Genomic DNA, 15,903 nt, shown 5'->3' with positions numbered 1-15,903 from the left:
TTACGGCCCCTCAACAAAGTACACATGTCCGTTCCAATCACCCACGACATCAGCAACAGTGCGAGGCTGCAGCAGCCTCTCTGCTGATATCAGGGAGAGCTGCAGGCACCAGGTTATAGCTTGTCTTTCAGATTCTGCAGGCAAGAGAGGGGGTGTTAACTTTTCTTTGTTGCTGCAGTATTGGAAGATAAAGCCCAACCTCTGCTCTTTCACTGATTCAGGATGTGTTCACTCAATCGAGTACCTGAGATCTACATATGTACTCTATATAGCACCGAAAAAAAAACAATGGAAGTGTTTGAAGTTATTATGAGATATACACTGAGATCGTGGAATACGGTCCATATAACACGTTTCTATTTTTGTCTGTAGTGTTGATTAGGTTTTCATCTATGGAATTTCTTTCCTATTTTTAATCAAAGCAGTAATATTTCACTATTGAGAGCGTCATTTATTTTCTTAATGTTCAGATTACAACGCTTTCCCTCAGAAATCTGTCTTTCCCCCCCACACACACACACACACACACATGCAGATATTCTTTTGCATCTGCTCCAAACTGTTTGTCTTCAGTCAGATTCCCTGTTGTGTGTAGTCCTATTCAGAGACCCTCTCCTTTTGATCAGTCCCGTTCTGTGTGTGTAAATATCCCGTCAGAATTCGCTAACCAACAGAATGCCAGACATGACTTTGACCAATTGAATCGCTGCCTCGTGGCAGGATTTACTTCTTACAGTGGCTGCTCAAGAAGGCACATACAGGACCTAACAGTATATTTAGATTTTTATAGGGCTGTCATCTCTGCCAGTATTAATTCAAGTAAAGTAATTCTCTGTCTGAGTTGGAATGGTTGACCTCAAAATGTGTCTCATGAGCACTCTCTCAGATTGTAACATTTCAGTAGATTCTGCATAAAGACATTGCACTTTTTTTTAAACAGATGTAGTGTAGTTGACAAATGCTCACTCATAAATTGCATGCATCTTATTTTCTTGACAAACCCAGAGAAATTACAAGGAACTGAAGTCTTATCTTATGCCGTGTGTTCGTGTATAGTTTGACTTTGGCAGAGCGGCAGAGGCAGGGCGCTGGGGGGGGGGGGGGGGGGGGGCTTCACCCCTACGCTTCATCAAAAAGGCCTTCCTCATGGGTTTCGTTTCTATGACAACAAAACAAAAGCAAAACTACTCACCATCAGCACTCAGTGTCCAGCTGATCTGCTGCCACGAATAGTCTTTTGCAGCTTCTGTCTGACATATCACACCGCACAGGACAGAAATACACTGCCAGGAGACGCCTCCCCGTCTACTTTGTTACCAGGGTGACGATCTCTTCCGATTGGTTGCCTGAAAAACAGCAAAGGCAACGACACTTTATGAAAAGTTCAGAGGTTTTCAGACAGATTGGTACAAAGAGGTGTAGAGCTCAGAAACAAGACGCTGGGCGCTTTTCGTTTGGCGGCCCCATGGAGCAGGATACGCTCTCTCTTAACTGGGAACAATTTAACAGAGAAACTGGCACTGAAGAAAAAAGACAATATAGAGATCTGCTTTAAATCTCTTATGATCAGACTGTATTATTTACAAATTTGAGATTGGAATAAATTGACATAGATAAAGATTTTAGCTTCATCAGTCAAAACCATTGTACCTCATAGAAATTACTTTAATATCCTAATGTACTTATGAGTTTGCTAGTTACTTTTCTTGTCATAAACAAAGAAATGTATGTAACTTATCAGATAAGAACCTTTTGGTGTTGATATTTTCTTTGTTGTTTAGCAACAGTGTTCTAAAATTAGGTGCAATTAAAATATAGGGTGTATTCACCCCAGCACATTATCATGTATGTATTCCCATGCCACAAATGTGACTTTACCAATTAGAATTGAATAAGTAATAGCACCATTAAACTAAATATACTTATTTGAAGTGTTCATGATGACAAATCCTTCACAAAACAATTATCGTGTAGAAACTTTGTGAAATCATTTTTCATGAATAAATAACAGTGAATTTGTTTGAAAGCTTTATAAAAATTAAGTGGGTTGCTTCCCCACAGCTGTTTGCATTATTCAACACTTGAGGTCCCTGCATCTCATTTGTTTGCTTCTCTCACCTGCCTCACTAAAAGCACCTGTCAGACCGGTGGGAGCCATGCAGCGCTTCCGTCTCGCTTTCTAAACCAAAATCAACTGCTTGAATATCTTAAAGCATAATATTTTGTAAGCAAGTCTAATGGTTTGCACAGATAATTTAATCGGAGAACTTGCAGTTTTCTTTGGTGTCACAGTAACATCTCAAGTTAAACAACCACAGAAGAGACTCAGAGTGCAAGTACCAACCTTCATTTAGTATTTTATTTCTTGTATGAAGACATTTTTTTCCAGATTTCATCTTTAATGAATATAGCCACATATTTATTTATTTATGCATTTTTCTTCCAAATATTTGTACTAGAATCATTTTTAATAAGTCCCTAACGTATTGTATCCTGAAGTTGCAAATTTTCCGTCATAGTTGGTTTCAAAATGGTGGTGCATTCCATGCTCTGCAGTCCGTGCACATAAAAGCTATGATGTTTGCCTCTCTCATAAAAACTGATTCTGAGCCGTTTGTTGAAGTTATGTGGCATCTTCAACTGCCATTTTAAAGTATGAGTTTTATTTTAGCTTGGCTCAGTGCAATAAATCTAAACACTGAAATATGACAGAATCTTGTTAAACCAAATAATACTCTGGTATCAATTTATGCCCTTATCCTTGTGGCAGAGCCTGTGCAGCAGCCGAAGGTCGGGAAATGTTTTTTCCATTTGTGCAGTCAAATTCCTTGCTTGAGGAGCTTATAATTTCAACACCCATGATTATCTTTGGATATGGGCCATCGCAGGCTCAGCATGATTTTCACTCAGGCAACCTCACTGATTTCCTTCCAAGGGCCTGGCAAGCGTCATCTGAGGCAGAACGAGAGAGAGATGCCTCTGACACCTCAGGAACCTGATATCCCTCAGGTTTTATATTTAAATCCAATTTGAAGAAAAAAAAAATCTGTGGATCACAGCACTTTAACCAGCTACACATAAGTTGAAAATTATACCAGACATAAGCCATCACTGTTATCGTTTTTATCTTTGCCTGGGTATAATTCAGAGGAAGACAGGCAGGATGGCCAGTCAATCTGTGTGTGTGCTTTATATTAGAAGGCAGGTATGTTTAGCAAAGCGTCTGAAATGTCAATCAGTTTGTCCCTAGGGGAGCCAAGGGGCTGTTCAGATGTAGGATTCTTCAAGGTGTTTTCCCCCTTCAGTCAGCTGAGGCCGCCATTAATGTCAGAGGACACATTTGGCTGTTTGATTCCCGAGGGTCCTCCTGACATACCACAATACTTGACTTGGCAGAGGTATACTGTGTATTTGTGTGTGTGTGTGTGTGTGTGTGTGTGCGTGTGTGTGTGTGTGTGTGTGTGTGTGTGTCTGGGTGTCTGGGTGTCTGGTTCGGGCACAGTGGTACAGGCTTGTAAGTATTCTCCTCAGCTTCCCCTCCAGCTCCTGTGTGGCAGAGGCTGCAAGCGGTTACATCTAGATTGAGAGAAGAGGCTCTGTCAGAATACAGATGTTGTAAAAGCGGGGCACAGTGACACACACACACACACACACACACACACACACACACACACACACACCACAGGATCCCTCTACACCCACCACCTTGTTTGGCTTTTTTCCTTTTTTACACAGAAATCGAATACCGAATACCTCTGCTCCGCACTTACAACTGACAAGTAACAACACAGCCCATTGTTTGATCATAATTAAACTCAGATTCATTCCATAATTATATCGGCTTGGCTGCTTTCCCACGTGCACACTCTTGCTTCACCTGGGGTCGCCACGTTGACTGCTCCTGCACCTCTGGCCCTTCCCGGGTATCAATATTTACACACTTCATAGGTAATTGATTTATGTTTAATAGTGTTGCATACGGGTGACACAGGGTTAATTAGCCATTAGAGCCTTCAATTCCCTCAGGGTCAGAGGTTAACTGACTGTTAGATGACAGCCATCTTAAGATGAACCACTTTTATGTAAAATCTTCTCTTTCTGCAGTCTTGTAAAATATTGTCCGGGACATTAAATGTTCCTGAGGGTTTGAAAAACTATATAAATTATTATCGTAAAGGTGATCATCTGTGCATTTGAGCTTGATTGAGCCTCTTCTAAGCTCTCGCGCTTCTCTTGACCTTTCAATCTAGACGTGGTTGAGTTGTAGTCACATAACCGCACATGACTCAGGCGACAACAGGGCAGAGGGCAAAAAGATCTTAGCGACCTGCTCCCCCGACCCGTACACCTGGTTTTAAATAATGGAGCCTAGGCTAGTATAGAGTGTTGTATCTCCAGAGGCGCCCTGCCATGGTACAGCACACCCGTGGCTCCACCAGCCTGGAAAATCAATTGGTGGGAGCAGAGTTGCGGCTCGTGGTTCAGAGGGAAGTCAAACTGAGAAATGCCCTGGATGCTTTTATCTTAACTATTGGATAATATGACTATGCTTGTAGGCGATGGAGCAAGACCTACCCTCAAGTAGTTATCACATATGGGACAAAAAGATGAATCTATAAGAAGTAAAGAGACCTTGGATGAGTGTGTTTATAAAGAGCCAAAGGGTCTACTGTGTCCATGCTGCTGTTGGACTTGTGCTGTTTGACTTTTGCAAAAATACTCAACTTAATCTGACATGAAAAACTGCCACACTGGTGAAGTATTTCAGTTGTAACTAGCACAAATACTACCAGTCAACTCCAAATGTCAGCGGCCGGTGACTGGTCAGACACAGCAGGTTGGGCTTCAGGTGCAGTAGCTGCTGTATTTATAATGTGTTTCATGTTTTGTTATCTCATTACTGAATTGGGACAAATAATATCAAGTACTTCATCTGTTTAATTAAACCAATAAGTGTGGAGAAAGTTGTTTGATTGTTTTGCAATCAACCCACTATTTACAGAGGACGGCAGGCTCTGTCATGGATTAGTCGACTAAAGCAACAGCAAAAACATTTTTGGAAAAGGCCAGGTTTACCACATTTTTTGTAACAACGCCAAAAATAAACTAGAGTTCAGCTCAGAAGCTGTTTCGGTAGATGTTGTTAACTTTGACTGGGAATTTTTAATGAGGTGACTGGAAGGTGTCATAACCCAGCCTGTGGGCCATGACAAAGATGTAACACACATGCCATCAATGCCAGCAAAGAATTTATATTTGGACTGTGAGGTGTTTGAGTCAGTACCATCAGGGGTGTAAATGTGGATGTGGGTGAACCATGTGGTGAGAGGTGTTGTATGGTGTAGAAATAAAGCCAAAATACACCAAGAGGATTTGCAGGCAATGACAAAAGGGAGAGCCTCAAAACAAGTATAAGAAAAATTCCTGCAAAATATTTAATCAAATGGATTTTTGGAAATTTGCAAACACGATTCAGTAAGGCAATCATCCTGACACCTTGGAAATACAAGTATGTGTGTTTATCTTTTATTTTACTCAATTTTACTTTAAATGCTTTCAACGTTAACTGCTGAGTGCGAGGCAGCTGTTGGCATCCATTATATTATTAAATGATGTTAATTCCCTGAACATCATTTGCAGATGATTTGTAGTTGTGGATAATCTCATCATGTTGCAAATCCTTTTTTCTTTTTCACTTTTTCACAACATTTGTCCTTTTTATGGAGAAACTTCACGTATTCTGTTCCAGACAGTTTGTTTTGGAGACATTGCCTCTGAGACTGTGCACATCCTCAGACAGTCAAGGAGAGTTTCTTGTCATATATCAGCCACTGTTTTTCATGGCCTTCCTGTCCAGCCCTTTACATTTGGCTGCCATGCACCCTGGTTGTCACGTTAGACACCGGGTTGTCGCACATATCTCTATTTCCATGTCAAATGTTTATTGTCCTAGTCTAGCATATGGTAGAAGGACAAATGAGGTCAACACAAAATTGTTTAGTACGTTTTAGAATTGTATGCTTTGTGCTGGGTTTCAAAACCTGGAACATGGAATGGAGAGGAAATGAGAGGGCATGTTGGTCCAGCCCAAAGTTCTGGCATAGGAAGAGGAAGCAAGGCTGAGACTGGGAAGTTTTCAGCTGGGCAGGAGAACAGCTAACTCAGATAAGGGATATCATCATTCAGTGGAACTAACGTTTTATGGAGCGTTTTAGGTCGTCGGAGAGTGTGGCAAAGCTTTTCAGTGGCAAGGCACCAGGAGTGGATGAGATCCACCCGGAGAAGCTCTAGAAATATCTGGGCTGTCTTGGTTAACACTTCTTCAAAGTCACATGGAAGTTAGGGACAGTGCCTGTGGACTAGCAGACAAACATTGAGGTTAAAAAAGTTGCCAATATACCGAAAATCGTAAGTAGCATTGGTACTGTTGTTAGGTTACTTGAGGGGTTAGTGTCATTTTGTTGTATTCACGGAAAATAATCAAAGACATCCCAGGTGGGTACTGGCCTCGCCAAGGTCAATCATTGTCACCAAATGTTGGTCAAACTATCTCTGCTCTTTGCAGATGATGACTCTGATGGCTTTATCAGACCGTGACCTTTTGTATGCGGTGGGGATGTTTGCAGCGGTGATAAGGGTTAACCTTTCAGAGTGTGATGCCATGATTCTCTGCCTTAAAACTGTGGATTCTCCCCTTCTGCCCAAAGGAAACCTGGCTGGTTAGAGGGACATCTGTATTACTTTGATTGACCTGCTGCCACTTTGATTCATACCTGCATTAGTGGTAGAAAATGAATGGATGGATAGATATTTTACGACCACTAAGTACTTTTATGGGGCAACTTGCGAGGACATGTAGAAAGAGAGATGACCTGCCAGTGTAATCCTTGTTTGACTACAGTCTAACCTCAATTATGCAATTTAGAATGAGAGAAAGAGGAGAAACAGGACAGAAGAGGTTGCAGGAAGAAAGTGATGAAACAGAATATAGGATGTAAAGCTGCTTTAGTCTGTGGTAGACATCAGAAGTAATGAAAGTGGTCAGCTGTCACATGATTTCAATGTTAGTCTTCAGGAAGTAGCTCACAAAAGGATTAAAATCAGGTGCTGAAGGAAGAAAAATCACATGAAAGTAGTTGCGTTAATGAAAACATACACAAGTGCCGGGAAGAGGAAGCAGAGATTTCATATCTTGTCACATTACTGCATTTTGCTCTTGGACAATTGCATCTTATAAGTCCAGCTGCCATAAAAAATGTCTCACAACCGCATCGTTACTGTTTACTGTTTTTGTTCATGCTAGGGCTTTTATATAACCTCAACAATACTCTCTCCTTATATAGATGTATACATTTATATGTTTCAGTTCGGAAAATTGTATTTAAAAATATAGAATCAAGACAGCTGCATTGGGCTCTAAAGGAAATTAAATTAGCAATTATAACATTTCAGATATTTAAATTTAACATTAATATATCCCCCAGAGAAGCTATTATAAGAACAGGTGAATAATTACAAGCAGCCTGAAAATTACTCCAATTCTCTGTGGCTGCAATCACAGAAAAGGTAAAGGGGAAAATAATTGCATGATTGTTTCATATTCTTTCAGTTAACTGAAAAGTTAACATTTTTGGAGAATAGTAAGGCTTAGTTTTCCTCTAACTGTTTAACTTTTTTATTTTCACCATTATGTACTTAATTCAATCAAATTTATACTTGATTAAAATGTAATAATGCACGCTTCCTTGACACAGAAAAACTACAGTATTAAAATTATTTTCTCAAATTAACAGTTGCTTGTCACTTAAAAAGGCAGAACACGGGATGAGTATTAGTTTTACAAACTGATCTATATTACTGCTTAAAATCCTGTTTATGTAGCCGATTGTCTCCAAAAACAAGAGTGGGCAATTTTATCAAAAATGTTTTTGTTTCATTCATCGATCAGCTTTTCAACCATTTAGTCTGAAGTTATTTTATCTAAAAGTAGAGTAAAAAACAACTTTAAGCTTCTTTTTCATGAGTAGACAAAAGGCAAATTGATGTTTCCACTTCACTGCACATCATCACAAGTCAAGCTGAGCGGCACCAGCCTCTCGTGGACGAAATTAAAGGATTCCTGTTGTAGCGCTAGAGCTCCATTCTCTATTTGCTAATGAAGCATTGACACATTTGGTTTGATCAATTCCTCCCTCTCCCTCATATAAGTTTATATTTCTTTTCATCACCAAACTCAGAGAAAAATTTGACTTAAAACTTCAATGTATACATCCTTCTGTTTTAGGATGTACATTCTAAAGTCCTTTAATTGATGTCCAAAAAGTTAAAAATGTCTATCTTCAAAAACCCTCAATGTCATTTTGGTTTACATCCTTTTTGTTGTTACACATCTTAAAGTAAACTTTTGATTATTTGAATTGAAACTATTGTCAGAGCTGTGCTCTAAAAAAAGGGGGTCGACCCCCCCATCTCCAGCACCTGCTTAGATTAAGCCTGCTGATTTTACATTCCATTATCCCATTTCATGCCAATTACACAGACATAATCATGTCAGTTTAAATTAAATGATCATATCCTTAATGAAGCAGTCCCAGTAGATACATTTCTTCCTAATATACTTCATTCTACTGTCTATTAAGCTCACACCAAAGCTTCTAATATTCAACAACAGAGCATGTGTCCCAGCATAACAATTATGTCTGTTAATCTTTGAACCAGTGTTTCAGCGCCCAGTTAAAGACTCTTAAAGGCCACTGGATTCATATAAAATTGGTTCATACATTGAAATCTCTCTGGACATCTTTAATGGGCTGAATGAAATAAATGTAATAACATTCTCAGTGCTTTTCATAGAAGGAGATGCCAGTGGGTAACAATGTAGAACACAGGCTGAGGCTCATGTTGGCTGCAGCATTGTACGTACAGCAAGAGATGTGTCCCCAGAGGGCAGTCTAGAGTCAAGAGTTTTTAAATACTGTGAAAATAACAACGGTGGAAGAGGTGAGAATGTTCCTGACTGTCTTGTGTAGTTTCTCGTCAAACATTTCAGCAATTGTAAAAAAATTGTGTTCTCTTCTCTGGTCATCTCGCTGAAACTATTGGCTGCACTGTCCCCCTCGATTTCTGGTGGTACCGCACCATTTCGTAGGTTTCTTTACGTTTTTTTGAAAGATGTGCACAAATACAGACAAATTAAACGCAGAGTAGGGACAGAAGGCCCCGTCCACTTTCTTCAGCATAGTTAATATTAAGCATAAATACGCTTTTTGTCTGTAACACAATATTTCATCAGAATTTGCAGCTAAAACTGGAGGAAACAGGCATTTTTATTCTAGCAACAATCCTGCCCTCCGCTTACACCCTTCATTTATTGACTCTGTGAAAAATTCTACGGAAGTGAACAAAAATAGGACCTACACGCCTAGGGTGCGTGTTAATAATGCCGCTCAGTGAGATAAGAAAAATCAGTGCTACATTTCTGTCCCTAATTGTGGAGGTGGAACTCACAGCGGTGCCGCTCATACAATGCAGACATTTTCTGCGGGGGGGGAATGTGCTCACATGTGTGATGTATAAATGAACAGTAGCGAGAAGAATAAGCCTGAGTTCAGAGATTGTGCTCTTCAGATTGTACAGCGGGGTTTGAATCGAAGCTCTGATTAGCTGCACTTCATTACCTGCTCAGGCATGAGGCCTTCAAGGTAACAAGAGTCTGGAGAAATCAGCTAATAAAAGCCTCATGAATGCTCTGCGCCTGCCTTTTGGTGTGTTTTTTTTGTATCTGTTCACAACTTGCTGACTCCTGAAGCATTGGGTTAACCTTTTTAGAGTCTTAAAATCCCCAGAAGCTTACCCCAGTGTTATATTACATTTTCTAATTGGGGTTTGTTTTTGTCGATCAAATCCAGACATAAAAAAAAACATCAGTATTTTTGTAAAAAATAAAACTGAATGAAACCTCTCCTTGCTGGTGTTTTTACAGGTGTTCCAGGGGAACTTTGACAACGACACGCACAGAAAGAACGTGATCGACCCGCCCATCTACGCTCGGCTCATCCGGATCCTCCCCTGGTCATGGTACGGCAGGATCACTCTGCGTGCCGAGGTCCTCGGATGCACAGTGGAGGAGTGAGGTGCTGTCCTCCATCCTTCTTGCCATCGTTCCCTGCCCCTCCACATACTGGGGTATCTCGCCCAGTATTTTAAAAATAAACTGTGCAACCTGTAAAAAGAAATCAATTTCCAATGGATTTTTCAAGAATATGTGTTTGGTTGTGGTGGGTTGCTGTTTGTTCTTTTGTACAATGATTTCAAACCTGCCCCTGATCCACTCTTTTTGTCTTTTTGTTCCTCCACTTTAAACGTGATCCTTGTCTTTTGCTTTCTGAAGATTTACCATCCTGTTGGGAATGAACTTCTGTAATATATACGGCCAGGTTGGGGGGACGGGCGGGGGTGGAGCCAGGAGAAGGGGGCCTCACTGTGGTTTTACCTTGTTGCCATGGAGGCTATTGTACAGTGTCACTTTTTAACAAAGATGTGAATTCTGTCTGCCGTGATTCATTGGACACGATTAACCGACGTCATTCTCCCATAACTAAGCATAAACAATACGACGTAGAGATCACACCTTGTCACACCCTCAAATATATTTTTACTTGGATTACTACACAAGCTCAAGCCATGCTTTTACCCTATTGTACACTGGCATTACTACATCAATCAACACACTATTAATGCTCCTGTATTATATGTAAAAGAGAAAGAAGAAATTGCATGGTGCGTGAATTATAAATGTATACTATGACAAATCATTTAAAACCTCTAGCCCTGAGAGCTTTGATTTAGGGACCTATTTTTATCTGCATTTCTAAATAGTTCTGAAACATTAACACACACTGCAAAAGGTTAGTGAAGATGGCTGACATGGGAGACAATAAACGAGCTCTGCAGTGAACCTCGGTACTCCAGCGATGACACTAAGGCTTATAGACTGTCTGTAGTTGAACATCTTAATGCTCTCATAAGAAGTTCCCTTTTGTTTTCTTTTTTAAGTGTATCTCTTTATCACTAAGCTTTTTTCTACATTTGGAATCACTGTTTGTGCTCGTTCCTTTTTGTATTTATTTAGATTTAGTGGTCACAGCTGTCTGAAGCATCCTAATATATTTTTTAACGTTGTCTTGGAGATATAAGTTTATTACAATTCAAAAGCTCAGGATAGATGTCGTTCACAGTAACTCACAACTGTCTTATTTTTTGGGCCAAGATTTCTGTGTTTAATAATTATTTAAATTATGTCCAATTGAAATAATAAGATAAGAGTCCTTTAATTTCTTTACTCCTTTTGAAATGATAAATGACAAGTTAATACATTTCTTTATTTTCAGAACAGAGCAAATGTCCAAGAATAATAAAATATAAATATGTGCAATTCTATCAAACCTATAACTAGGATGAACCGTGGTAACATTACAGAGAATTTTTAACAGCTTCTTTATTTCAGGGAGTTTAGTCTTTATCAGCATATTGGGAAAAAAAAAATACACTACTGAGAAGTGTTTCAGCGTCAGGGATAAAGATTCACTTCCACCGATCGTGTGTTCTTTTAGCACCGTCTTCAATAAGGCTGCTACCAGAGACATCCTGCAGCAGCTGGTTGAATAAATGGCTGGTTGAATAAATGGAAGTAAACAAGTACCTGAGGTCTTTTGCAGTGGTTACAAACCTTACAGCCTTTCCTTAGACAGCGTTAAAAATAGGCCTGGATTAGTCTATTGGTTTCCACTCTTGACTACTTTCCCCAAAGCTCTGGAGTGCTACAATAAGAGCTGGAAGGAGCCGTGTCTACTTCCATGCTACACGTTTCTCTCACTCACTTACTTGTCAGCTTTCAGTCAGTTAACCAGCCAATCTTTTCATATTGTTGGAAAGGATTGTTTTAGGTTTGAGATCACAGCACAGCCTCTGTGAGAAAGTAAAAAAAAATCTAATTTAATGCATCAGCCTTTTCAGATCTGGTTGAAAGACTAGATTAGATAAACAAGCGTGCCAGAGTTAATCTCATCACTTTATATTTAATGAATAAGTCCAATGGAATCAGAAGTGTTTTTAGACCGACTTTTACAAGCACACCGATGAAAAAGTGCAGCCAGAGAACATCAGGGAAATCCAAATATTGCAGAGCTCACTTTGCACCTTCGTGTTCCGGGGCTTCTCAAGCTGTCACGCCATGAACACGGTTGTTGTTGTAGTTGACCAGTATTCATATAAAGTCTGAAAACTTAAACTAATGTGGTATCTGGATAAGTGGAACTGACTGTAGCTGATAACATTCTGGTTTGGCAAATGAAAAATATGATATCAAATTATAATGGCCTGATGTGTGTGAAGATCTAAGGGATATGTTAACTTCTGTTATGTTATTGCCAATGTCAATGTTACACTGAAAGACTTTGCTGTAACGTGCCAATATGTGAAAATTGTTATTGGTGTAAATCAGTGATTGTCATTCCTTAGGACCGTGGACACAGAATAAGACTAAACGCATCAATGGTACCAGATAATTGGTCTTGAACATTTTCCACTTTGCTTTCTCTCCAAATGTCTGTACTTTGACCTGCATCTGCTCTGAGTGATCTTTGTAGTTCCCTTCCTGTGAGCTCTTATCGCAGAGCAGGCCGTCCACAAAGCTCTGAGGAAGTCCTGCATGATTTATGAGTTTGAACGGTTCTGTATGTCCGCCAGCACATTACGTCCCTGCATATCATAAAAGATCTACAAGCCTTTACTTTGTACTCACCATGGATTGTCTTGTGCATTGTAAAACTTCATCTCAAGGGTTAAAAAAAAAAGGGAGGCGGGGGGGGTCACCAAATGAAAAACTCATCCTGTCTTTGTATTTCTGCGTCAGCTGTTCACATCTTCTTTCTTACCTCCTCAGTCTGAGTGTCAATCACTATCTAGAACATGTAAATCTGTTAGAGAGCTGGTGTAGGCCTGCAGAGGAGAGTGAGAAACTGTGTACAGTCAAATAAGATGTTGCTTCAAACAAAAGCTCTTTCAGTTTGACAAATAAAAAAAAATCTGTGAAAAAAAGACTCGGTTGTTTTGTTTTCTCTATTCTCAAGTGTTTGTCTTTACGAAACGTACAGCGTCTTAATTTATTCTGTGCCAACAGTGGAACCTTAACTCAATGTGTGTATGCAACAATAACCAGATTGTAGACTTCGTGTTACACACTAGGTTTACAAATATCATTAAAGCGGTTGATTACTTTCCATTTGTGGAAGCATCAGGTCATGACAAAAATACATTTAATGAATCAGATAGAGATCTGGTTGGGTCACAATACGGTTTTAAAACATCAAGCTGGTGTCATTGACTTCCACTGTCTGGCTACAATTATAGGTTAGGTTGAATTTTCACGACTTTGTCCCAGGGGGTAGAGCGGGTCATCCTGTAATCAGAGAGATCCCAGTCCTGCACATTCCTCATGTCAAAGTGTCCTCGGGCAAGATACTCAACCCCAAGTTGCCCCTGGTGCTGTGTCGTTGTAAAAGTGCTGCCTTTTGATGCACTGTATCATGTGTGTGGGTGAATGGTAAAGAAACTGTACTGTAGAGCACTTTGAGTGTCATCAAGACTAGAAAAGTGATATAAATATATATATATACATGTGGGTGTCTGTGTGTGTGTGTGACTTATAAGTCCCTATATAACATGTGTCATTATATTTTAATATGAAGATGTGTTTTACGGTTGGCCGTTACTTTCAGGTTAAGGGCTATACAAGGTTAAGTTAAAGGTTAGCATCAAGCAAGGAGTAGTTAGGTTTATAATTAGCTAAATGCATGTTATAGGTTAGGTTGGATTAAGATTCGGGTTTATGTTAAGGTAAGGTTAGGTTAAAAACTAAACTGAAAAACGAATGAACAATTCTGAAATGAAGCAATATGCATGAGATAATAGTAATGTTTAATATTTGTTAACATCATATAATATACATTAACATTATGTATGTTATATCACTTAAATAAATTTAATAGCATTTAAAATGTCTCATCTCCAACCTGATTTCATGCAGGAGAAACAAAGGTGAACAAGTGTGAGGTGTGAATTAGTCGTGAGGTTGCTTCTTCCTCCTCCTCAGTCCCAGATGCTGTCTGATTTTTTTCCAGATTGAAGACTTCTTCTTTTAGGGCGTCTCCTCCGACAATTCAGTTTCCACAGGTTCTGAAGCAGGGAGGACATCAGAGAGGGTCTCCAGGTAGGCAGGTTTGTCCACAGGCTCTCCTCCTCCTGCTTCCTCCCCTCAATTATCCTCCTCTTTCTCCTTCTGCTCCTCCCCCCATTTCTCCTCCGGCTTCTCCTCATCCCTTTCCTCCTGCCACTCCTGATGCTTGACATCTTCTCTCTCCTTCTTCAGTGAGAGTTGAGAAGTCCGTTCCTCCACTTCTCTCTGCAGAAGCATTTTTCTCTCAGCAGCACTTTTGCGGAGACATCTTATCTCCTCCATTGTCTGCAGACGGAAGAGGTTCTGCTTAGCCTGGAAGGAGCGCACCTGAGATGTGACTTTCTCAAGCTCAGCCATCTGGGGGCTGGCCTGCTGCCCTGCTCTGAGATTGTCCGCTTTAGCCCTTTTACTGGTCTCCTTGTTTGAAGCTCTTAGTGTCTCCAGTTCATCTAGGAGAGCCTTGACTGTGTTCCTCTCAAACTGCAGCTCCGAAGCAATCATCTGCTGCTTGATTATATATGCCTCCTGCAGCTCCCCCCATTTGTCCTCCTGCTTTTCCTCATCCCTTTCCTCCTGCCACTTCTGATGCTTGACATCCTCTCTCTCCTTCTTCATTGAGAGTTGAGAAGTCAGTTCCTCCACTTCTCTCTGCCGAAGCATTTTCTCCTCAGCAGCACTTTTGCGGAGACATCTCATCTTCTCCATCATCTGCAGACGGAGGAGGTTCTGCTCAGCCTGGAAAGAGCGCATCTGAGACATGACTGCATTCTCAAGCTCAGCCCTCAGGTGGCTGGCCTGCCGCATGGCCCTGAGGTTTTCTGCTTCATATCTTTGACTGATCTCCTTGTTTGAAGCTCTAAGTTTCTCCAGTTCATCTAGGAGAACCTTGTTTGTGCTCCTCTCAAACTGCAGCGCCGAAGCAAACATCTGCTGCTTGATAATATAAGCCTCCTGCACCTCCTTGCAATATCTGTGGAGGTCTGTCTCAGTGAGGATCTTTGTAGTGCTGAGGGTTTCACTGTCCTCTTCGGAATCGTCAGACCGCTGCGTGTCTTCATCCCAGTCACTCTCCTCCTCCCCATCCTCATGCTGACATATTTCTTCATATGTGTCGCCGTAGATTTCTTCCGGGGGTTGCAATTAGGCCAACATTTTGTGGGCCTCGTCCCCTTTCCACTCTCGGTTTTGGCGACAGTGCGCCTGGCAATCAGCTTTGACCTGTCCAGCAATTCTTCCGATGTAGTCCATGGTGATCAGTTTGAATCAGGAGCAATCTATCCTCTTTTCCTCCTGACAATTGTAAGCCACGGGGTAATCAGTAGGAAATGGTTTGAGTAAGATGCTGCAGTCATATATATGTGTAGAATGTTCAAGATCATAGCCATTTCATCCTGTGTGTGTCCGGGTAAGCCTTTGATACAGAATCTATGCAAACCCCTTCTAAGGCACAACATGGGTTAAAAATGACCCGTATTGACCTACAATGTTATTTCATACATGGCTGAGGTTTTCTTTGCTATATTTTTGGGAAATCAATTTATTTCATCATTAAATATTCAAAGTAGTGATTAAATATCTTGCTTTTGAATACCACGAATAATTATTTTCATTTTATCTTTCTCAATTTATGAACTAAAACGCAGTGACACCGTTTGAGCCTGACGTGA

General features: G+C 40.4%; 1 protein-coding gene across 2 annotated transcripts in view; it reads left to right on the top strand.

The window, feature by feature from the left end:
• Window positions 1–13,100, top strand: part of LOC133950801 (EGF-like repeat and discoidin I-like domain-containing protein 3) — a 108,132-nt gene extending 95,032 nt beyond the window's left edge. For both annotated transcript variants that reach the window (XM_062384933.1, XM_062384931.1), the window contains exon 10: window positions 9,983–13,100. In XM_062384933.1, the coding sequence (XP_062240917.1) occupies window positions 9,983–10,132 (150 nt within the window). In that variant the 3' untranslated portion in view covers window positions 10,133–13,100. The remainder of the gene's footprint in view (window positions 1–9,982) is intronic.
• The last annotated feature ends 2,803 nt before the right edge of the window (window positions 13,101–15,903 follow it).

Source organism: Platichthys flesus, chromosome 3 (assembly GCF_949316205.1).
Source record: "Platichthys flesus chromosome 3, fPlaFle2.1, whole genome shotgun sequence".
Classification (NCBI taxonomy): Eukaryota; Metazoa; Chordata; class Actinopteri; order Pleuronectiformes; family Pleuronectidae; genus Platichthys; species Platichthys flesus.
Note: the sequence above shows the minus strand (reverse complement) of the source record. Positions and strands in the feature narration are given on the sequence as shown.